General features: G+C 39.7%; 1 protein-coding gene across 3 annotated transcripts in view; it reads right to left on the bottom strand.

Moving 5' to 3' along the window:
* The window catches only part of dnah7 (dynein, axonemal, heavy chain 7), a 228584-nt gene that overhangs the window by 175642 nt on the left and 27148 nt on the right, over nucleotides 1-25794 (bottom strand). For all 3 annotated transcript variants that reach the window (XM_042314994.1, XM_024403140.2, XM_042315009.1), the window contains exons 18-19: nucleotides 19953-20320; nucleotides 11048-11234 (exon numbers count right to left, since the gene is read on the bottom strand). In XM_042314994.1, the coding sequence (XP_042170928.1) occupies nucleotides 11048-11234; nucleotides 19953-20320 (555 nt within the window). The remainder of the gene's footprint in view (nucleotides 1-11047; nucleotides 11235-19952; nucleotides 20321-25794) is intronic.

Here is a 25794-nt window from a genome sequence, read left to right as displayed (position 1 = left end):
GATGACATGTGTTATACCCTGGGTTGTCCTGAACAGAATGAGCCTGTTTGTTGTATTGTGAAGAAAATTAGCATCGGAACACGCGCATGAATGCACTCATGACTCCATTCTATGTGCACCAAAATTACAATTTGTTTGTCTGAAGTGAATTTTGAAAGCCTAAACATCCTAAGATTGTATGTATTACTTAGCTAGTCATGTTGGCAATAGAATAAGCTTTCAAATGATGCCCACCTGACCCAGATTGTGATTTATAATTGAACATTTTGGGATAGCGTAAACAACAACAGTAATTGTGTGATGGTGGGTATGTTCCAAACAAAAAACTACAAGTGTGCTTGCTTCAGTTCCTCAATGGCAAAGTTATGAGAGGTCAAAATATCACCTTATAGTTGAAAACGCTTTCATTAAGTCATGAAAGTGCATTGAAATTACTTAGTAACTGTGCACAGTTGGAGACGTGTGTGGCCACTTAGAGACACCAGTTGGATCTCTCACTCAAACCCTTGTAATTGTTTTTTCTTATCTTGTACCTACTCCAAAATGTTTGTATTATGTTACTGAATGTATCCAGAGCATTTTCAGATTGTGTTATCCATATAAGCAAATTTCCATGAGTGTAAGGGTGTCCATGAGGGTAGCACTATTTGTTTGTATTTATTTTAAGCAAACTGAACAAACTCTAAATAACCTCAAAACATGGTTAATTAAAACTATAATTTTGATGAGATGGATTGTCAGTCCTTGCATCCATAGCTGTCTATACATTTGAGAGTTGTTACATTTCTCCTGCCCCATCCCTTTTTACATAAACAGGGGTGGGGATAATGCTTTGTCATTGTTTCAACTGCTGATTGCCGCTTTAAGAGTCTCCGAATAGGAGTGCTGATATAGGATCAGTTTTGCCTTTTAGATCATAATAAGGATTATAATGACAGGGGGGACCTGATCTTAGATCAGCACTTCTAGTAAGACGCTTTTTGAATACAGGCACTGATGTGTGTAAACAATTTGAGTTACCCTGCTACATGGTGTCTTATGTCAGAATATGGCCCTGACTGTGATAGAGCAGTCATTCTTATTCTATTTGCCACACTTCTACGGTATCATATTCACTTAGAGATGAATCATTACTTATGATATGCTTGTGAAATGTAAACTTTAGTGCAAATCTAGCATTGACCTGCACAAAAGAAACAGTGTGTCTTAAGTTGTTATTCTGCAATTTGTCTCCAGCCATATTTATAGCATCCATGCTCTGAGTTTACTCCAATATCCTCATTCAAGCCTCCAGCCAAACATAAAACTAGGATTTTAAAAAGTCTTGAGGCCCACAGTACAATTCAGGTCTGATCTGATCTCAGCTGTCAACTAATTTAACATGTTGGCTCTAGACATCCCTGGAAGGCCTAAAGTCTATCTAATCTTCCAAGGTTAGATGGGGAATGCATGATCACGGCTCTGAGGGATACTACCATGCTGATATAATATGAAGAGCACAGACAGCGATAATGCAGAGAAACATAACTCATAACTAAACTTGGAGTTATAAAGTGTCTTCTTAACGACAAGGAAAATATTTAAATGTATCCAGTTTACTGATAAGAGAGACTAAACCATTTTGTTGTTGCTATGATCAACTGTGTGCTTTTCCTTTTTCAGGGAAATGTTAATAAAAGTTCTAAACAAACACGTAACACCAAAATGGATATCTATCTCTGTGTGTACTAAATTACAACTAAACCACATACTGTAGACCAACTACCTGCAGTCTCCCCTTCTTCATAAAATGAGAGAGCAAAGTTAATACAGTACAGGGAGTCCTAATGGAACTTGAATTCTACATTATTCACATTATCGGCTGAAGGCTTTAGAGATTACTCTAGTCTAGCCTTTTTGTAATGTACACAGTAGTTGTACAGTACAGAGCAATTCCCACAGAGATACTATTAATTGAGTTCTAAATGTAAATCCATGGCAATTCCTATCCATGTAAATGGAAAAAAATAGGCATAGAAGAGTACGTGATGTATTTGATCTAGTATCGCACATTGTTCTAAGGGTTGCACTGGAAAAGTCTAAGTTCTTGAAGTAAGGAGGGGAGTTATAATGGAGGATGGGGGGGATTTAAAAACATGATTTTATTATTTTATCCTCTCTTTCTGCCCTCCCACAAAGTATAGAACCCACACAGCATCTAGTAAGAGATAATAATTGCCTTTCTTCTCTTACTCTGATTGCTATTGATTTATTTGAGGCAGTGGCTGGAAATTTTACTTTAATGACTTTAATAACTTTTTCTGAAGACTGACTCTAAAAGCATGTAATAAAGAAGTGGTAATAAGCACCCCATCTCACTAAGCCTTCTTTAAATCACCTTTTGTAACCGTGAAAATTAGTAATTTGATGATCCTACTGCGAGAAAGGGGAGACTGCATTTTCTAAGATTAAATCCCTTTTTTGTTGGATTTTACAGGTGATAGTCTCCCTTCTCGAGATTACTTTATTAGCGACATTCCGGCTACTGTAACCAACTCACGATAACAGGCTAAATCAAATCAACCTCATTTGGCAAGCAAACAGTGAAATAAAAAGCTGATTTGATGAGTTTGAATTGGGTGATTGTGCTAAATTGTTCGCTCCTTCTTCATGACAGATGATTTAGCCATTGTAGGATTCAGAAAAATGGCAGCTCTCACATCAGACTCAGTTTTCTTGCACATCTCTTGGTATAATACAAGATAATGAAGGGGACATTTCTATTCAGTCTGTGAACAGAAAGGCTTTGTGAGGAGTGAGACACTGAATGGGTCCTCTCCTGAGTGTAAGCACATTTTTTTTTAATCTACATTCGTTTCTCTGAAAATCCCCCTTCTCTCTGTACACATAGCAATGCACATGCCCCACCCACCTCAGGAATCTTCCCTTTCCAGTCATTATTTCCCTGTATTTGTGGGGTGGAAATTAAGCTGCCACATACAGTAATTGTCACTGGATCTATTTATGAAAAGCAACGCACACTCAAACTGTTGCTTGTACAAAGCGCATTGTCCTATGCGTTTTTCGCTCAAACGTCTGTTAAGAACGTGTGACATGCAAGTCCCCTTCAAAATGTCAACAATGGAACGTGGTTTTTGATTTGCATCTATTTCAAAGGCGACGCTTGGACAGGGATTAAACGCACCAAGGTAATATTTATGGATGACATTGCCATAATGTATGTTTAATGTGTCATTGTAAACTTTATTGGCCAAACAGATTAAATCCTTCAGCATGGGAGTTGAATTGACACGACCAAGAGTTATAGTACAGTAAGAGCAGTAATGCAGTACCTTAACTAAAAACATTGTCATTTATAACCTTGTCCCCCACACACACAGTACCCCCACCCCTCTCCTCCACCTCCTCATCAACCTCTTCAATTTACACCTCCATTCCTCCATGCATATCTCCGTTGTGCTGCTCTAATTACAAGTGTGTGGTGTCAAAGCATTTTACCTTGAGAAGGAAGGAAGGAGAAGGAGGGGGCGGAAGGAAGGGACTTCACAGACAGACACAGACACACTCTTTCTCTCTGCTTGGCATACCTGACAGCTCAATCATGACTTGTTTTAGTTCAGGACATGACCCCACCCCCGCCCCTAACTGGGAGAAATACTGACTGTGAAAAAACATAAGAAAGAAAACATGAACAATTTTCACTCCCATCTGCATCTGAGGACAAGCTGACACATTAATTGACACATTAAAATGGAGAGTAAATAATGACTTGCGGGATGAGGCTAGTGTGAGCTTCACGGATCTGGAGCGCACCCCTGTGGTTGAAGATAAAAAATAAATCACATAAAAAGCACACACACACACTCAAATCTGGGTATTCGATTTTATTTAAGTAAAAATGCTCCAAAATGCTTTGTGTGACCACCCGCCAATGTGGCTGTGAAGAATAGACATTCTACCAGCCAATGCCAAAATCTACAGTACCAGCATTTGGCTAGTGGCTGGTGTTAATTTCCTACTTCACGACGGTGTACACAATATTCTGGGATGATATAAGAGACAGAGGAGAATGCGATCATTGCACAAGTGTGTGTTGATTTTTCTTAATACAGTTTAAAGATGTCATTCATTTGAAATGTTTACCAAGTACCTCAAGCAGCTTCCAAAAATTAACAACAAAATGTCGTAGATAAGGGTTTTGATCTTGCACACACTGTAAACTATTTGTGTGTTGGTATATTCTATAGAAGGGTGTTAATATTAAGAAAAGTATACCCACCTGTTTTATAAACATATTCTCCACATAATGTTATATGCCCAGAGAATTTGACAAAAACAATCATGAATATGAGTGAAATTCATCATGATTAGGTACAGTAGAATGTGAGATTGTAATGGGGTGGTACCTTAGAAAGATGCAGGTTGGATAGAGTAAATACCATGCAAAAACAACAACAAAAAGTATGCCCTGTGTATATGCAAATGGAACAAACGCTTTCATTCTAAAACATTTATCCAAGCAACAAAACACAAAAATAGGCCATGGTTTTCAAATGTTGGCATGTGTTGTTTCAAAGAAGAAAATTACATGAATATTGAACAGAATTCAATTGAATACATACATTCCTACCAAATTGAATACAGAAATTCCTACCAAAATGAATGCTGTGTCAGTTTTTTGTTTGTTTATGTGCTTCAGCCTAATTCAGTCAATATTTGGTGGAATTTTTTTTATAATAAGGTTTGATAATCTTACTCCATTATGCAGCTGTTAGGCTACAATTGTCAGAACTGTATTTTTGACCTTTTATCAATTTTGAAGACAGTTGCTAGTAGGTCTACACATAACATCACACCACATGGACCCACATATCCCACAAAAATACATTAAGACAGACTATAGGCCCTCTGTCCCTTTGCAACCTCATTTTCTTTGAGACTCCACCTGGCCCGCTCTTTCCAGACAAAATCCATAATTTCTATTTGATGGCGCAGCCAGCCGAGTTTCTGGAGGACGCTGGGCTGATATTGATGTGTCTCATTTCGGGTCTGCTGGGGACACCAATTACCCTTTCGAGAGTCTCTAGGAAAGGGCTACTGGTGTACGTGTTTGTGTGTGACCGTCTGTGTGTGTGTGTGTGTGTGTGTGTGTGTGTACGTGTTTTGCGTGGGTTGGTTATTCTATCCATGTGGGGACCAAAAGTCTGCATGGCTAGTAAAATAAGGAAAATTATCCCTCGCATGGACATTTACCATGTCCACATGAGCACAAAGCTTAGGGGTTGGGTTTAAAATTAGGGTTAGGGTTACAAATAATCAGCTAATCAAATGGCTACCCGGATCATTTGCATTGACACCCCCCCCCCCACTTTTTTTACGCTGCTGCCACTCGCTGTTTATTATCTATGCATAGTCATTATACGCCTACCTACATATACAGTATAAAGTTTGGACACACCTACACATTCCAGGGTTGTTCTTTATTTCTACTATTTTCTACATTGTAGAATAATATTGAAGACATCAAAACTATGAAATAACACATATGGAATCATATAGTAACCAAAAAAGTGTATTTCATATTTATATATTTCATATTTGAGATTCTTCAAAGTAGCCACCCTTTGCCTTGATGACAACTTTGCACACTATTGGCATTCTCTCAACCAGCTTCATGAGGTAGTCTGGTAGCCTGGAATGCATTTCAATTAACAGGTGTGCCTTGTTATAAGTTAATTTGTGGAATTTCTTTCCTTTCTTAATGCGTTATACAGAAGATAACCCTATTTGGTAAAAGACCAAGTCCAAATTATGGCAAGAACAGCTCAAATAAGCAAAGAGAAATGACAGTAAATCATTACTTTCGGACACATTGAAAGTTTCTTAAAGTGCAGTCGCAAAAACCATCAAGCACTATTTAACTGGCTCCCATGAAGACCGCAACAGGAAAGGAAGACCCAGAGTTACTTCTGCTGCAGAGGATAAGTTTATTAGAGTTACCAGCCTCAGAAATTGCAGCCCAAATAAATACTTTGAAGAGTTTAAGTAACAGACATATCTCAACATCAACTGTTCAGAGGAGACTGCATGAATCAGGCCTTCGTGGTCAAATTGCTGCAAAATAACCACTACTAAAGGACACCAATAAGAAGAGGAGACTTGCTTGGGCCAATAAAAATGACCAAAATACACGAGCAATGGACATCTGTCTTTTGGTCTGATGAGTCCAACCGCTGTGTCCTTGTGAGACGCAGAGTAGGTAAACGGATGATCTCCACATGGGTAGTTACCACCGTGAAGCATGGGGGAGGTGGTGTGGGGGTGCTTTAATGGTGACACTGTCTGTGATTTACTTCAATTCAAGGCACACTTAACCAGCATGGCTACCACAGCATACTGCAGCAATATGCCATCCCATCTGGTTTGCGCTTAGTGGGACTATCATTTGTTTTTCAACAGGACAATGGCCCAACCCACCCCCAGGCTGTGTAAGGGCTATTTGACCAAGAAGGAGAGTGTTGGAGTGCTGCATCAGATGACCTGGTCTACACAATCACCCGACCTCAACCCAATTGAGATGGTTTGGGATGAGTTGGACCGCAGAGTGAAGGAAAAGCAGCCAACAAGTGCTCAGCATTTGTGGGAACTCCTTCAAGATAGTTGGAAAAGCATTCCAGGTGAAGCTGGTTGGGAGAATGCCACGAAACTTCATCAGCCGGTGATTGTCAAGCAAATAACTGTCGATCTCACATTAATCTGAGCAGCTAACCGATCGCTGCAGCTGTACATAGTCTATCGGTAAATAGCCCACCCAATTTGACCTACCTCATCCCCATACTGTTTATATTTATTTACTTTTCTGCTCTTTTGCACACCAGTATCTCTACCTGTACATGACCATCTGATCATTTATCACTCCAGTGTTAATCTGCAAAATTTGTATTATTCGCCTACCTCCTCATGCCTTTTGCACACAATGTATATAGACTCTCTTTTTTTCTACTGTGTTATTGACTTGTCAATTGTTTACTCCATGTGTAACTCTGTGTTGTCTGTTCACACTGCTATGCTTTATCTTGGCCAGGTCACAGTTGTAAATGAGAACTTGTTCTCAACTAGCCTACCTGGTTAAATAAAGGTGAAATAAAAAATAAATACAAAAAAATTGACTGTCAATTAACATAAACACATGTAGCATCTCCTGGCATCCACACATAGCCTACAAGCCAATGATGCTGACCTTTGGAATGTCTACATTTGAAAAAGTCTAATAAATGTAACACCTACACCTTCACAATAAATGCCTTATTTATTTTAGACAAGTCTAAAGAAGCATGAAATTAAGAAAATGTAGTCTATTTCAGATTAACAAAATAGCATACTCTGAGTTGTCCTGATCTGATCTGCCCTGACCTGTCTATGCCAAATGGCTGTGTGCTACACTAGTTCATTTAGCAGACAAGATTTGCTTAGAATTCCGTGGCGTTATTTTGTAGTATGAAGAATACAATTGAACAAAGCTGAATAAAATAGGGATATTTTCTCTAAACAATGAGGTAGTGTGCACATACAGCTATTCTGTGATGGGCGGTCAACAAAGAAAAAGGTACTCCTATATGCTTAATTTAGAGTTCTTAATGTAACTTCAGTTGTTCTACATTGGGCTTTATGTTTTGATTATTAATACATTGTAAGGCTGCATGATGCAACTCTAATGCCTAGAATTTCACGGCGGCATCCCCTTTGTGTGGGCCAGTGGCAGTTGTGCCCTTCTCCGAGTGCTGCGCACTCCATCAAGTGATCCTGTCTTACTCACAGGCTACAAATGAAGACAGACACATCGGAGAAGCAACTCCCCACATCCTTATCCAATTCCAAGATGCATATTGAAGATATTGGAAGAACTGTCCACCTTTACTTTTCGTCAGCCAACAAGATGAGTAGGTCTAACAAACAACAAAAGCACTAGCTTATGTCAATCTACTATCCCCCATGGTACAAAGGTTGACCTATTCTTTTCTGTGCGAGAAATACTTATTCAAAACATAGTCTGGGACAGTTGTGGGATGTGATAGATCCCAAATTAATAAAACCACTACCAAATTAACAAAACCACTAAGATGTTTATTCACATTATAAGCGCACGTGGTAGTAAGCTATAAGCGCGAATGTTCCAATAGAAGAAAACCCCATTATCAAAAGTGACCAGAACTGCAATTATGCATGTAACGCTTTTATTATAAAGGTACATTTTTATGGTGAACATTATCTTCCCCAAACTTGAAACTCACATGCTGCTTATGTATGCCAGTTAGGCTCAACACCCATTGTAAAGTGTATTCATTTGCTTAATTTTAAGAAGTTATTTGGTCACTTTAGTTGTAATACAAACCTAGACATATATAAACCTAGACATATATGTCTATGGGCTAGGCTAGATGAGGTGTGGGACTATGATTTGAAAAAGTTGAAAAAGTCTTATGCTAGGCATCATTCACAAGTGATAATATATAATTCACAAGTGATAGGCTAATATTGTCACCCATCAGGCTATTCTTGATTTAATATTGTCTTTACATATACTAAATAATATGTGTGTGAAATGTGTTTTGATTTAGAATGGACCATTTTCAGGCACCTGTAGCAAAACAGGGGCAGCGGGAAAAATACATGTAATCTATGCACTTAAATAGTGAATGAAGGATGACTTCCCCATGGTTTATTGTCTTGCCAGCCAGGTAGGCCATACTCCAGTTGTAAAGATAAGCAATGTGCTTAATATTAGGACATTTGAAAATAAATATAGTAGGTCTAGCCAATAGAAAGCTGATTCTCCACTTTTTAGTAGAGGCCATCACTCTGTTTTCTTGAGCAATTGCATAGCCTATACCATGCAGTTAGCAAGTTTGGTAGGCTATGACCATCAGCAGCATCAGAGCTTGGAGAAGTCTAATTACCATGACTAAACGGTCACGTGGAATTTGAATGCCTTCATGAACGTTGATCGCCGGTGTGGAGGTAATATGGTCAGCACAACAGCCCTATTTCCATGGACTCTCTGCAATAATGGTGTTTAACATGATTTTTGAATGACTACGCCATCTCTTTCCCACACACATACAATTATCTGTACGGTCCCTGAGTCGAGCAGTGAATTTCAAGCACAGATTCAACGACAAAGACCAGGGAGGTTTTCCAATGACTAGCAAAGAAGGGCACCTATTGGTAGATGGCTAAACATTAAAAAAAGCAAAAACTGAATATCCTTTTGAGCTATTAATTACTTACACTTTGGATGGTGTATCAATACACCCAGTCACTATAAAGATACAGGAGTCCTTCTAACACAGTTGATGGAGAGGAAGGAAACCACTCAGGGATTTCACAATGAGGCCAATGGTGATTTTGAACCAGTTAAGAGTTAAATGGCTGTGGAGAAAACTGACGGATGAATTACACTGTAGTTACTCCACAATACTAAGTTAAATGAGTGAAAAGGAGGAAGCCTGTACAGAATAAAACATCTTTGAAAACATGCATCCTGTTTGCATTAAGGCACAAAAGAAAAAAAGAAACAAAATGTGGCAAATAAATGAACTTCATGTCTTGAATACAAAGTGTAATGTTTGGGGCAAATCTAACAACACATCACAGAGTCACACTATTTTCAAGCATGATGGTGACTGCATCATGTTATGGGCATGCTTGTCATCAGCAAGGACTAGGCAGTTTTTTGGGGTAAAAAGAAAAGGAATAGAGCTAAGCACAGGAAAAATCCTAGAGGAAACCCTGGTTCAGTCTGCTTTCCAACAGACACTGGGAGACAAATTCACTTTTCAGCAGGACAATAGCCTAAAACACAAGGCCAAATATACACTGGAGATTTTAGGATAAAATTAAAAGGAATAGAGCTAAGCACAGACACAGTTTTGACTTAAATCGGCATGAAAATCTATGGCAAGATTTGAAAATGTCTATCTAGCAATGATCAACAACCAACTTCACAGATCTTGAAGAATTGTAAAAATAATAATATTGTACAATCCAGGTTTGCAAAACTCTTAAACTTTGAAAACCTGGATTTACAGTTAGAATCACCTTTGACAACGATTACAACATGTATTGACTCGGGGGTTGAACACTAATCTAAATCAAAATCACATTTTTCTTCCACTTTGACATCAAAGTATTTTGTGTAGATTGTTGTTAAAAAATGAAAATGAAATATATTTTAATCCCACTTTGTTACACAAACAATGTGGAATGAGTAGAGGGATTGGAATAATTTCTGAAGGCACGATATGCCGATATCATAGCTGTACGTAATTAAGCAGCGAAGAAGAACATGAAATTGCTAGACTGCCTGTTTGTGTCATGCTTATGTTTGCAATACTGACAACAACGTTTGTACAAACATGTTGATAATGTATTTTGTGTAAAACATGTAAATAGCTGCATGTAGCCTACTCCCCTCCTTTTTTAAATGAAAAATAACATGAAATTGTGCTTATGCTTACTGAAGCATGGAATGCAATAGAACAGTTGTGTACAACATGAAGTTTGTAGGAAATTGTGCTTATGCATAATAGCCTATTGAGGGAATGCAATAGTTTATTAAACAGTTTTGTGTACAACATGAAGTTTTTAGGCTACACCAGTGACTAGACAAAGGCGATAAAGGAAAGGGGAGCCGCAGTGGACCACTCAGCACAGCAGCTACGCAGGCAGCGGAGTCGGCACTCAGCTAATTAAAAAGTCAAATCCTGCACATGCACAGAAATATCCATATCTTTTGCCTGGGCAAATTGATATACAAACACGCTGTATCCGAGGCCACCATCACATAGCTCTAGTTCTTTAGACAGTCAAAAGCCCAAAACAGGTAAACCCACACCCATGTAGGCACAGATCAGGGTACCAAGGGCCCTGAATTCATACGTCTGTAGTTGAAATTGAGTTACCCGCCTTACATTATGTGCCAACTGGAAAAACACTATAAATTAAATCCCTTAATAACTGATGTATGAGTGTGTTTGTTACTACTTACCAGAGAGACATGCTTCATGGTGTCCCTCCAGGTCTTGTCGACGGCAGTGAAGCGGCGTCCCTCCTCTGGCATTTGGGCCATGATGTCTGGGGAGCTGAATATGGGCTCTAGGTAGAGCCAGGTGGACTGCACCTTCAGCCACTCATCCAGGATCTCCTGCAGCAGCAGAAGCTTGCCTTCCCAGTCCCTGGGGATGGATGGATGAATTAATTAATTAATACATCAGGGTCATATTCATTAGGGCACACCGTATCAAATAATTATTTGGGATTTGAGATAAAATGTTTTATATTTGGTGAAAGTACAGAAGGTTACCTTTTATTTGAGGGTATTTACATATCTGTTTTACCGTTTAGAAATTAAAGCACGTTATGTATCTAGTCCATTTGAAGGTGTCATAAGTACAGTGCGTCAAGGCTCTGGGGGCATGGCTGTTGCATCCAGCAGTGTGTGTGACGTTTGGTGTGGTGTTCTTTGTTGTTTTTACACTTTGTTTGTAAACCATCTGTCAACGATTGCTTTACAGTGACGGGGTGTTAGACTGATCTTGTTGATCGTGTACATACCCTCTACAAACGGATTAAGTTTTGAAAATGCTGCTCACAGCGGAATCCAACACGGTAAAGAGATGCAATGCAATGCAACTCACACACAAATGCAATGGATATCCCAATGGCCCATCCAATCTCCTATTATCTGCGAGTGGATTACAAACCCAAATGCAAAAGCGGAAAACGCAGGGGAATCAGACAGACTTTAAAAAATGAAGAACAAACTTCCCTTACACACCACCTTGCTGATCAACGCCCAGTCACTGAGGGGGAAAGCGGATGCGCTGTCAGCAGCAACATGAATACCGGGAGGCCTGTATGCTGGCGTTTACTGAGACTTGGCTGGATGACAGAGTCCTGGACAGGGAAGTGAGGCCGGCCGGGTTCACACTGGTCAGAGCGGACCATGATCTGACCATCACAGGGAAACATCACGGAGGGGGCACCTGCCTGCTTGTCAGGGACCAGTGGTGTAAATCGATCCTGGTAAGAGAGAGACTCTGTACCCCTGACATTGAACTGCTTTTTAAGTCACTGCAACCCTACTATCTGCCCCGTGAGTTCCCCCAATTGTTTGTTACCGTTGTGTATATTCAACAAAAAGCTAATATAACAAAGGCATCAAATATTATCTATAATCCGTCACAAAACACTGGAATCCATTTTCCCCGACGCACCCAAATTTATTTTAGGGTATTTTAACTGCACTTTGCACAAGGTCCCGCGCACGTACCACCTGTATGTGAAATGTCACGCTACGAAAAACAAGACTCTTGATTTGTGCAATGAGACAATACCAAATGATTTCCCTGCCACCACCAGACCTTCCTAGGAACATCAGACCACAATGTTGTCTACCTCCAGCCAACCTAATGTCAGCTCCTGGAGAGGGAGAAACCTACAGTTAAAACTGTCCAGATCTGGAACGACAAAAGTATCACTCGTCTCCAAGGGTGTTTTGACTGTACTATGTGGGAGGTATTTGAGGACAGCAGCTCTGTACTTTTTTTTTTTAAGAGGGTAGATCAGCTTTAATATTGCGGTTAGATTGTTGCTCCCATCAATGTAATTGTCTGCATAATTTCCAATCCCCCATATATTTTGGGGATAAATATATGTATATACATACACATACCAATATACATTTACCCTATCGTTCAAAAGTTTGGGGTCGTTCAGAAATGTCCTTATTTGTGAAAGAAAAGCATTTTTTTTGTATCTGTAGATACAGCAATACTGTATCTGTAACACTTACACCTATCGACTTGAGGCTTTTCCCAGCTTGTCGAACTGTCATTCAATCTATTTTGAAGCAAAACACTCTACTAAGAATAACATACTACAGGCAGATATAATGAAAAATAATGAGTCAAACTTTTCCACCAGTCATACAGTAGTTAGGGTTGAAAAGCTTCAGTAAGTTTGTTAAAGCAATCTATCGTAACTTTGGTAATTTATACTGTGCCTTCAGAAAGTATTCACAATCCAGATTTTCTACATTTTGTTGTGTTACAGGCTGAATTTAAAATGGGTTAAAATTGAAAATTGTTGTCACTGGCCTACATACAACACCCCATAATGTCAAAGTGGGATGATGTTTTTTCAATTTTTTTTACAAATTCATTCAAATGTAAAGTTGAAATGTCTTGAGTCAATAAGTATTCAACCCCTTTGTTATGGAAAGCCTAAGTAAGTTCAGGAGTAAAAATGATCTTAAGCCCCTACAGTCTATTGACCCACTGTTGCATCAATCTAAGAAACGTAATAAAAAAATCCTCATCAAAATCTGTCAGTTTAAGCTAGATATATATTTTTTTGCATGGGCTCAATCGACCATCTACCACCACATCCGCCTACGGCGGCCTTCCGCATTTGTGGTGGAAGGTGGCCGAGCTACGGCGTTGTCTGTCAGATTACAAGTGTCCCAGGACTCGTCTGATGGTAACCGGTACTGGTTTAAAAACTGAATGGAAGTATGGGGGTAGTTTTGTGCCTACTCAAAAAAAAGAAGTTAAATATGTGTAAAAAATATATATATACAATACCGTTCAAAAGTTTGGGGTCACTTAGAAAATGTCCTTTTTGTAAGAAAAGCAATTTTTTTGTCCATTAAAATAACATCAAATTGATCAGAAATACAGTGTAGACATTGTTAATGTTGTAAATGACTATTGTAGCTGGAAATGGCTGATTTTTTATGGAATATCTATATACAGAGGTCCATTATAGGCAACCATCACTCCTGTGTTCCAATGGAACATTTTAAACAACATTTTAAAAGGCTAATTGATCATTAGAAATCACCTTTTCAATTATGTTAGCACAGCTGAAAACTTGTTCCGATTAAAGAAGCAATAAAACTGGCCATCTTTAGACTAATTGAGTATCTGGAGCATCAGCATTTGTGGGTTCGATTACAGGCTCAAAATGGCCAGAAACAAATAACTTTCTTCTGAAACTCATCAGTCTATTCTTGTTCTGAGAAATCAAGGCTATTCAATGAGAGAAATTGCCAAGAAACTGAAGATCTCGTACAACGCTGTGTACTACTTCCTTCACAGAACAGAGCACACTGTCTCTAACCAGAATAGAAAGAGGAGTGGGAGGCCCCGGTGCACAACTGAGCAAGAGGACAAGTACATTAGAGTGTCTAGTTTGAGAAACAGGCGCCTCACAAGTACCCAACTGGCAGCTTAATTAAATAGTACTCGCAAAACACCAGTCTCAACGTCAACAGTGAATAGGCGACTCCGGGATGCTGAGGTCTTGGCTAATTTATTTTCATTTTCCCATGATGTCAAGCAAAGAGGTACTGAGTTTGAAGGTAGGCTTTGAAATACATCCACAGGTACACCTCCAGTTGACTCAGGCTAATTGACATAATTTATCAGAAGCTTCTAAAGCCATGACATTTTCTGGAATATTCTAAGCTGTTTAAAGGCACACTCAACTTAGTGTATGTAAACTTCTGACCCACTGGAATTCTGATACAGTGAATTATAAGTGAAATAATCTGTCTGTTAAACATTTGTTGAAAAAATGATTTGTGTCATGCAAAGTAGATGGCCTAACCGACTTGCAAAAACTTCAGTTTGTTTACAAGACATTTGTGGAGTGGTTGAAAAACTAGTTTAATGACTCCAACCTATCTATATGCAAACTTCAGACTTCAGGCATTCCTGGACCTGTGACCAAAAACATGCTACGTATGGACACTGTCAAAATAAATGATCTAATGACTTTCCTCCTCACAAAACAATACGCAGAGCTGGGAAGATTGTATCCCCTATATACATTACATTCTATTGGTTGCAAGAATTTTGAATAATAATTTTAAATGAAAAATTTGAAGTTTTGTATCATGTGTCGTTTTGCGTGCCAATTCATAAACCATCGAAAATCTCTTCCCAACTGTTTTGCAATTTATATGACACAGCTGTAAATTTTTTGGTCCTTAAATGAAGATTGTATATATTTTTATTTATCACAATTTTCCTTAACCATTTTTGGTCTTTAATGCAGGGCCGACAGACATGTTCCTTACTTTTTCCCCCTTCCAATTGCCTCTTCCATTTTTGTGGTAATTCTGCAATTAGTTGGTTGTAATTTTGGGTAGAGCAGACATTTCCATATGTCTGTTAGCTGCACGTGTGACATAACTCCACCAGTCCTGCTGTGAATGGACAAAATCAACATGCGTGCGATTGCGCATGCACGTGCTTGGTCTAGTCAGCATGTAAGGGACTTCTTAGATGGGGGGGCTGGTTTTGTGGCTGTTGGATTTCCTGAGGCAGAGGTCACAGCAGGTCAAGGTGGGTCCCCACGTCTCGGACATACGCACCACCAACATAGGCTCCCCACACGGATGTGTTTTATGCCCACTCCTGTACATCTTGTTTACTAATAGTTGGGATATTTTAATGTTGACTTTACTATACTGACTCTGTTTTACAAATCTTTCATTGAGAGTATTTTAACTTTTTGAATTGTTTGTTGGTTTGGAAATTCCACTGTCAGTCAGAAAAATATACTGAGAAGGATTATCATCACAGCAAGTAAGGTATTGGGAGTCAAACAGACCTTTAAGGTCAGGGCCCCCCAGCAAAGCTCACAAAATTATTTGAGACACAAGCCACCCTCTGTACCCGGACTTTGAGCTACTCCCCTCTGGGTGCAGTTATAGGGCACACCCCAGCAGGAAACACAGGAACTACACAATAATTTGTGCTAGGTGTGATATCCCTCCTAAACAGCTCGGGCTAATGTTCCTATCGACTCACTAAGGCCAGCAGGCTAGCCTCTTTTTATTAGTATGTACTGTAACTGTTATACTGTCAATTTGGTTTCTACTGTATTTAAACGCCACTTTAAACGTGTACATGACACTGCCACAAAATTTCCCCATACGGACAATAAAGTCAGTAAAGTATTCATACCTAGTGCTGTTGCGGTGTCAGTATTACCGCCACACCAGCAGTCCCGAGTCATGACTGCAGTCAAATTCTATGTGACCGTTTAGTCACGGTAACTAATAATCTTCCAAGTTTTTCCCCCTGTTCTGAGACAGGTGCATGATAATGGTCCATTCTAAATAAAAACTAATTTCACACATATTTATTTAGTATATGTAAAGACAAGATAAAAATCAAGAATAGTTTGATGAGTGACAATATTAGCCTATCATTTGTGAATTATATTGAACTATATATTATCACAGTAAGCAAAGAAACAGTGCATGCCTTTTTTTGCAACATTTTCAAATCCCCTCATGTAGCCTAGCCCATTGGCCTATATGTTTTGATAAGGTTTGTATTACAACTCAAGTGGCCAAATAACTTCTTAAAATTAAGCACATTAATCTGCTTTACAGCCGCTGTAAAGCCTGCCTAACTGGCATACACAGGCAGCGCGTGAATTTCAAGCTTGGGGAAGATCATTTTCAGCATAAAAATGCACCTTTATAATAAAGCATTACATCCATAATCGCATTTGTGGTCACTTTTGAGAATGGTGTTTTCCCGCTAATTGATTGCATTTCGGAACATTCCCGCTTATAGTCTACTCCCGTGTGAGCATTGCTGCGCTTTCAATGTGAAAAATAGCCTAATAGTTTATCAACATTTTAAGCTAAATGTTCTGATCTGTTGCATAAGCCTCATTCCTTTTAAAAGTTTTTTTGATGAGAGTGGTTGTCTTCATTTGGGATCTATCGCAACCCACAACTGTCCCAGACAATGTTTAGAATATTGATTTATCGCACAGAATAGAATAGTTCAATTATTGTACTATGGGGGATGGTAGATTGACTTGGCTAGTGCTTTTGCTGTTCATTAGGCCTACTCGTCTCTTTGGCTGATGAAAAGTAAAAGTAGACAGTTCTTCTAGCATCTTCAATATGCGCCTCGGAAAGACAGACACTGATGTGTCTGTGTTCACTTGTAGCTTACTTCAGAGCTGAAATAGATGCCTGTGAGAAGAACCCGATCAAATGACGGGCATTGGCTAATAAGAATTGAGATATCTGAGAGAGCCATGTGAGTGAGAGGTGCTTCGGAACATGCAGCCGGGAGAAGGGCATTCTGATGATTAAATTCAGCCCAAGAGTACAACGGCCATTAAAGGCATGGATTTGTTTAGGGACCATTACGGACACACTAGGGGGATGCTGCCGGGATATTAGAGGCATTATCAAGTGCTTGTCAAATTGTGAATGAGAGACTGATGAAGTGTGTGCAGCCTGTGCAAGAAACAAAGAAGAGCTCATGCCTTTCATGCAACTTTTTTTCAAATAATCAATCGAGTCGCATCATGCACCAACACCCCACAATGACAAAGTGAAAGCATGTTAACACATTTATTGAAAGTGAAATATAGAAATATCTAACTTACATAAGTATTCACACCCAGACAATATATGTTAGAATCACCTTTTGGAGCGATTACAGCTGTGAGTCTTTCTAGGCAAGTCTCTAAGAGCTTTGCACACCTGGATTGTACAATATTTGCACATTATTCATTTAAAATTCTTCAAGCTCTGTCAAGTTGGTTGTTGACAATTGCAACACAGTTATGCCATAGATTTTCAAGTCAATGTAAGTCAAAACTGTAACTAGGCCACTCAGGAACATTCAATGTTGTCTTGGTAAGCAACTCCAGTGTATATTTGGCCTTATGTTTTAGGCTATTGTCCTGCTGAAAGATGAATGTATCTCCCAGTGTCTTTTGGAAAGTAGACAGAACCAGGTTTTCCTCTAGGATTTTGCCTGTGCTTAGATTTATTCCTTTTCTTTTTATCCTAAAAAAAAACTCCCTGGTCCTTGCTGATGACAAGCATAACCATAACATGATGGAGCCACTACCATGCTGGAAATTATGAAGAGTGGTACTCAGTGAGGTGTTGGATTTGCCCCAAACATAACACTTTGTATTCAGGACATAAAGTTAATTTCTTTACCACACTTTTTGCAGTTTAACTTTAGTTCCTTTTGCAAACAGGATGCATGTTTTGAAATATTTGTATTCTGTACAAGCTTCCTTCTTTTCACTTTGTCACTTAGGTTAGAGTAACTACAATGTTATTGATCCATCCTCAGTTCTCTCCTATCACAGCCATTAAACTCTGTAACTGTTTTAATGTCACCATTGGCCTCATTGTGAAATACATGAGTGGATTCCTTCCTCTCCTGCAACTGAGTTGGGAAGGATTGTTTCTTTTTTTTTTACCCATCTACCAATAGCTGCCCTTCTTTGCTAGGCATTGGAAAAGCTCCCTGGTCTTTGTGGTTGAATATGTGTTAGAAATGCACTGCTCGACTAAGTGACCTTAAAGCTAATTGTATGTGTGGGGTACAGAGATGAGGACGTCTTTCAAAAATTATGTTAAACATTATTATTGAGTCCATTATGTGACTTGTTAAGCAAATGTTTACTCCTGAACTTATTTAGGCTTGCCATAACATTTAAGCTTTTCATTTTGGTTCATTTGTAAACCTTTCTAAAAACATAATTCCACGTTGACATTATGGGGTACTGTGTGTAGGCCAGTGACACAAAATCTAAATTTAATACATTTTAAATTCAGACTAACATAACAAAATGTGGAAAAAGTCATGGTGTATGTTAGGACCTTGACAACAGTTGGGTTGTTCCACGAAATGGGTGCATTTTGGGCATGTAAACATTTAAGAAATTAACTGTCAAATATTTGTTCTTTCAACATTCAGTTGCATGAAGGATATGTTTAGCCTATGGAAAAACGCCTTGCCCATCTCAGGGATTAAAATCCTATGAACTAAGAGCATTTTATCTGCACTTGTACCACACTGTCTGTCAACCCTGTTACGGACACTTATGTAGCTAACTACCTACCTATTATTTAAAAGCATGTTTGAGATAAATCCAAAATGTTCTCATTGATCAAGTATCCCTTGTACAAATAAACTCACATATAATATCAAACTAATAAAGTTAACATTGGGCCTCTAACAAGGTTGACGATTTACAGGGTTGAGGTTTTAGGTGAAAATCGGCCATTACTCCTCATATGGTGAAGAGCATGGGACTACAAGGTATTCATGAAATTAGTAATTATACATGTTCCACACATAATGAAAGTTTAATCAAATTCCAGGTTTCCTAAAGTGAATTGAGCGAACAGGCTTGACGTGTTGAGCTCGAGCCTCTCAGTCAAAGATGATAAAACAATTATTAATAGACCAAAAAGAGAGAGAAGACTTCTATGCTATTCAGAGGCCACAAACAATGTCTCCTGGTGTGAATAATTTAACTTGGTGGAATGGTCCGTTATTTTAAAGGGGTATATTGTTTGCTTAACGGGGTTGGCCTTAAAATGAGGGACAAACGTAAATACATCACTAATCACATTAATATGAATAATAATAATCTTCAGAAATTACTTTGCCAAAGCAGCAAAATAACGAGGCCTTTACAATGATGGTGAAACTTGGAAGTAATGTTGGTATTAAGTGGGTTGAAATATTCCTAGAAGACACAGGGTTTATGAAGGGCCTTTATTCATATTAAAAATCAAATGTATTAATTTCTCGATCGTTGTCAATAAAGGTGGTAATTGGGAGAATATTCAGTGTGCACACAGTATCCCCCCCAAAAATAAACAATTATACAGAAAACAAAAACAAGCACTTCTTATTGAAACTTCCGGTTTCAGTAAATGTTCTACCGTTTAATGCCAAATGAATATGACCCAGACAAGAACTGTGTACTGCCATATGTGTACGATTCAATTGGAGAATATTGTACAAAATGCAGTATTTTTTTACTGTAATTTAAACTCCTCACCTGCTCACCTAATTTTATACCGTGCCCCTTCTCACCTGATCTCAGCCTCAAAGGGCTTGATGAAGGGCGAGCCCCGCATGGTCTGCGTCTTGACAATGTGGTCGTCCAGCAGCATCTGCACTTCGTCCACCGACGACAGGATGGACGTGCCAGTCTCGCGGTAGGGCAGCAGGGCAAAGTCCATGTCGCCCCACTCCAGGGCCATCTTCTCCATGGCCTTTTCCAGCGAGTGCTCCTTGCTGGCCGCTTCGCTGACGCCCTCGAAGCTGGCCAGGTGGGCCTCCAGGCGCAGTGGAATGAAGCGGGCCACGCAGGCACCTTCCTCGGCTGGACGCAGCGGGAAGCCCACCACCTCCGACATGGTGTTCCAGTGGCGGTCACGTAGCCCCGGGTTACACAGCACCTTAGTTGGAGGGGATTTGGTTTATTGTTAATCTATTGTGTCATATACTGTGCCTACATCCGAATTGACCAGAGCCCATAGCTACAGTAGTAGTGCACTACATAGGGAATAGGTTGCCATTTGGGAAGCATCCAGTATGCAGTGTCTTGGCTAAGTGTGGGGTCAATGAGCCTTGGGTTACACAGCACCTAGGGTTACACAGCAACAGCAGCAGGCTGTTGTATTGTGTACTGTATCCTCATATTACTGGGAAATGTATGATGGTATTCTTATACTGTTGAGAACTAGCTGTAAAAGACTAGTGTGGGTGACATGAGTTGGCCGCTGTAATACAAGGTAAAAGTGATTTGAGATCTAGTGGAAAGTGCTACATGAATACAATCAATTAATCCAGTGTCAGTAATAGACAGAATAATAGTAAATCAGTGCATAAATCATGAGGGTCGGTGTGATGTGAAAGGGCCCTGTTTCCCGATAGCGATGGAACTTAGGCTAAAAGTAAAATAATTAAAAAATATATAAATATTAGGATGAGCAATGTCGGAGTCCGGAATGTATATATCATGTGTGTTTTGTCCTATATATATTTTTTTTTAAATCCCAGCCCCCGGGCCCCGCAGGAGGCCTTTTGCCCTTTGACAGGCAATGTGTTCTTAACTGAATATGCCTAGTTAAATAAAATAAATATACAAACCCAGTCAAAAGTTTGGACTTTTCTACATTGTAAAATAATAGTGAAGAGATCAAAACTATGAAATAACACATATGGAATCATGTTGTAACCTAAAAAGTGTTAAACAAATCAAAATATATTTAAAATTTTAGATTCTTCAAAGTAGCCACGCTTTGCCTTGATGATAGTTTTGCACACTCTTGAAATTCTCTCAACCAGCTTCACCTGGAATGCTTTTCCAATAGTCTTGAAGGAGTTATGCTGAGCACTTGTTGGCTGCTTTTTCAACTCATCCCAAACCATCTCAATTGGGTTGAGGTTGGGTGATTGTGGAGGACATGTCATCTGATGCAGCACTCCATCATTCTCTTTCTTGGTCAAATAGCCCTTAAACAGCCTGGAGGTGTGTTGGGTCCTGTTGAAAAACAAATGATAGTCCCACTAAGCGCAAACCAGATGGGATGGCGTATCGCTGCAGAATGCTGTGGTATAGATGCTGGTTAAGTGTGCCTTGAAATCTAAATAAATCACTGTCAGCAAAGGAACCCCACAACGGTCACATCTTCTCCATGCTTCACAACTACACATGCAGAGATCATCCGTTCACTATCTCAAACTTGGAGATGGTTTTCCTTCTGGAAGGTTCTCCCATCTCCTTAGAGGAACTCTAGAGCTCTGTCAAAGTGACCATCGGGTCCTTGGTTACCTCCCTGAACAAGGCCCTTCTCCCCCGATGGTCAGTTTGGCCAGGCGGCCAACACTGGGAAGAGTATTGGTTCCAAACTTCTTCCATTTAAGAATGATGGAGGCCACTGTGTTCTTCAGGACCTTCAATGCTGCAGATATTTTTTGGTACCCTTCCCCAGGTCTGTGGCTCGACACAATCCTGCCTCGGTGCTCTATGGACAATTCCTTCGATCTCATGACTTGGTTTTTGCTCTTACATGCACTGGTAACTGTGGGACCTTAAATAGGCAGGTGTGTGACTTTCCAAATCATGTCCAATCAATTGAATTTACCAAAGGTTGACTCCAATCGAGTTGTAGAAACATCTCAAGGATGATCAATGGAAACAGGATGCACCTGAGCTCAATTTCGAGTCTCATAGCAAAGGGTCTGAATGCTAATGTAAATAAGGTATCAGTTATTTTTGTTAAATACATTTGCAAAAATGTCTAAAAACCAGTTTTTGCTTTGTCATTATGGGGTATTGTTTGTAGATTTCTGATGATTTTTTAAAGTCCATTTTAGAATAAGGCTGTAATATAACAAAATGTGGAAAAAGTCAAGGGGTCTGAAATACTTTCTGAAGACACTGTATGTGCGTCTGATAGGATGTATAGACATTATGGACGGTATGCGGATAGAATATTTAGTATATCTGTAGAATACGTAGGATAGAATAGTATATATACAGCAGTAGTTTAATAGAGTGGCATTGACTAGAACCCTGTATATACATATGAAATGAGTATAGCGCTATGTAAACTTTATTAAAGTGACAGGTGTTCTATTATTAAAGTGATTCCATGTCTATGTACATAGGGTAGCAGCCTTTAAGGTGCAGGTTTAGTCCTCTTGTCCAGATGGGATAGAGGAGTACGAAGGCAATTGCTTCGTCCGTGGATCTATTGAGACGATATGCAAATTGAAGTGGGTCTAGGTGTTAGGTAAGGTTGAGGTGATATGATTCTTAACTAGCCTCTCAAAGCAATTCATGAAGACAGAAGTGGGTGCTACGGGGTGATCGTCATTTAGTTCAGTGACCTTTGCTTTCGTGGGTACAGGAGTAATGGTGGACATCTTAAAGCAAGTGGGCATAACAGACTGGGATAGGGAGAGATTGAATATGTCTGTAAACACTCCAGCCAGCTAGTCTGCACATGCTCTGAGGACGCGGCTAAGGATGCTGTCTGGGCCGGGAAACTTGCAAGGGATAACATGCTTAAATGCCGTACTCATGTTGACAACGGGGAACGAGAGCCCACAGTCCTTGAGAGCAGCCCGCGTCGATGGCACTGTGTTATCCTCAAAGCAGGCGAAGAAGGTGTTTAGCTTGTCGGGGAGCAAGACGTCAGTGTCCTGGTTTTAGCTGGTAGCTGGTTTTCCCTTTGTAATCCGTGATTTTCTAGACTCCCTGCCATATACGTCTTGTGTCTGAGCCATTGATATGCAACTCCACTTTGTCTCTGTACTTGTTTGATTGCCTTATGGAGGGCATAACTGCAGTGTTTGTATTCAACCATATTCCCAGTCACCTTGCCGTGGTTAAATTCAGTGATTCGTGCTTTGAGTTTTCCGCGAATGCTGCCATCGATCCATGTTTTTTGTTTTGGGTAGGTTATAATAGTCACAGTGGGAACAACATCCCCTATAAACTTTCTGATGAACTCAGTCTGTGTGTCAGTGTATATGTCAATGTTATTCTCATAGGCAACCCGGAACATATCCCAGTCCACATGATCAAAACAATCTTGAAGCATGGATTGGGGCGTGCTCCCTTTGCTGTCTCCTGAAGTCCACAATCAGCTCCTTCATTTTGTTAATGTTGAGGGAGAGATAATTTACCTGGCACCACTCAGTCAGTGTCATGGCTCCATCTGTCACCAGAGGGCTGCAGAGACCATCGTAGAGACATTAATGACAGTCAGGTGTGTCCTATTTACTCAATATGATTTCCCTAAAAGATGTGTGTTTTCTGTTGACTTTTGCTTAAGCTTGAATTGTGTGCCGTGTGCGTTGGTCTCCTGAGTGAGTTTGAGAATTGGTGTTTGTTGTTTTCCCAGTGTTACTGTGAGCCTTCCGTTACCATTTCTCAGTAAAGTATTATGTTTATCCTTAACCACTAATTCCTTGTCTGGTCTCTTCTCTTCAACTGGGTGCAACCTCACCATGTCACAGCCAGGGCCCTCACCTCCCTGTAGGCTGTCTTGTCATTGATGGTAATCAGTTCTACTACTGTTGTGTCGTTTGCAAACGCATCTTGAAGCATGGATTACGATTGGTCAGACCAGCATTGAATAGACCTTAGCACAAGAACATCCTGTTTGAGTTTCTGCCTATAGGAAGGGAGAATGGACTCGTTATCTGATTTTCCGAAGAGATGGCGGAGGAGGTCCTTGTAGCCTTCCTGGAAGGGAGAGTAACAATGGTTGAGTTATTGATGTGTTGATAGAACCTCGTCAGCGTTTACCTCAGAATTAATTTATTAAAGTTCCCAGCTACAATAAATGCGGCCTCAGGATATGCGGTTTCCAGTTTGCACAAAGTCAAGTGTAGTTCCTTGAGGGCCATCGTGGTATCCGCTTGAGGGGGAATATACATGGCTGTGATGATAACCGAAGAGAATTCACTTGAGAGGTAATACAGTCAGCATTCGATTGTGAGGTATTCTAGGATGGGTGAACAAAACGACTTGAGTTCCTGTACGCTACCACAATCACACCATGAGTAGTTAATTATGAAACATAGATCTCCACCTTTCTTCTTCCTGGAGAGTTCATTCTTATCTGCATGATATACCCAGCATGTACTGAGAACACAGCTGGCTATATGGACGGGGACAGTATATCCGGAGAGAGCCATGATTCCGTGAAACAGAGCATGTTACAGTCCCTGATGTCTCTATGGAAGGAGATCCTCACCCTGAGCTGGTATAATTTATTGTTAAGAGATTGAACCTTAGCGAGTAATATACTCGGAAGCGGTGGATTGTGTGCATTCCTCCTGAGTCAGACTAGAAGTCCACTTTGAATACCTCTTCTCCGCCGGTGGCGTCTTGGAGCAGCCTCTGGGACAAGTACAATTGCCTTGGGGGTATGAATAAAGGATCTTTCAGGCTGTGTGTAATAACACATAACACACAAAAAAACATTCTGGGCCACTAATGATGAAAGAAATAACAATACAAAAAGAAATACTGCGAAGTTGCTTAGGAGCTATAAACAGAGCTGCCTTTGAACGGGGTATGGTAGTAGGTGCCAGGTGCACTGGTTTGAGTTTTTCAAGAACTGCAACATTGCTGGGTTTTTCACGCTCAACAGTTTACCGTGTGTATCAAGAATGGTCCACCAAAAACAAACAACAGATATCTGATGTAAAATATACTGTCCGTGAAATGTATGTAGTATGGATAAGCTAGAAGTGGAAGCCTATGTATTGTTGTCCATTAGTTTACCCCAATTAGGGGAGGGGTGGTATGGTTAGGGGAAAACAATAAACAAGGAAAATATATTTTAAAAATATATATCTTTAAATTAATATATATATATTTACAACAACAAAATATATATGGGGGGTTGAAAATGATGCAGCCAATTACAATGATGGAAGCCGCAATATTAAAGCTGATCCACCCCCCGAAAAAATAAGAATGGTCCACCACCCAAAGGACATCCAGCTATCTTGACGCAACTCTGGGAAGCAATGGAATCAACCTTGACACCCGACGAATTGAGGATGTTCTAAGGGAAAAAGTGGGTGCAAGTCAACATTAGGAAGGTGTTCCTAATATTTTGTACACAGTATATTTGAATGCACTCATCTTGGTTTTCATTTGAATCATAATTTTATACATCGCTTGTTTGTATCAATTGCAAAGACATTGGCAACTTTGTATTCGTAGTCAACTTTGTTCAGAAGTTATCGGCGGTCACAGTGAGACGGATAAGTTTTGAGGAGATCTTCTGTGTTTAAGTGATGCTGGTGGGCAAAAAAAGCATTAACAACACACTTAGCTGTTCTATGAGTGGTCTGAGGCAGGTGTTAGATTAAGTTTTCAAGTGCAAAGATTTTCAATCAA

The sequence above is a fragment of the Oncorhynchus tshawytscha genome, linkage group LG03, assembly GCF_018296145.1.
Source record: "Oncorhynchus tshawytscha isolate Ot180627B linkage group LG03, Otsh_v2.0, whole genome shotgun sequence".
Lineage (NCBI taxonomy): Eukaryota > Metazoa > Chordata > Actinopteri > Salmoniformes > Salmonidae > Oncorhynchus > Oncorhynchus tshawytscha.
This window is presented reverse-complemented; position numbering and strand designations above follow the sequence as displayed.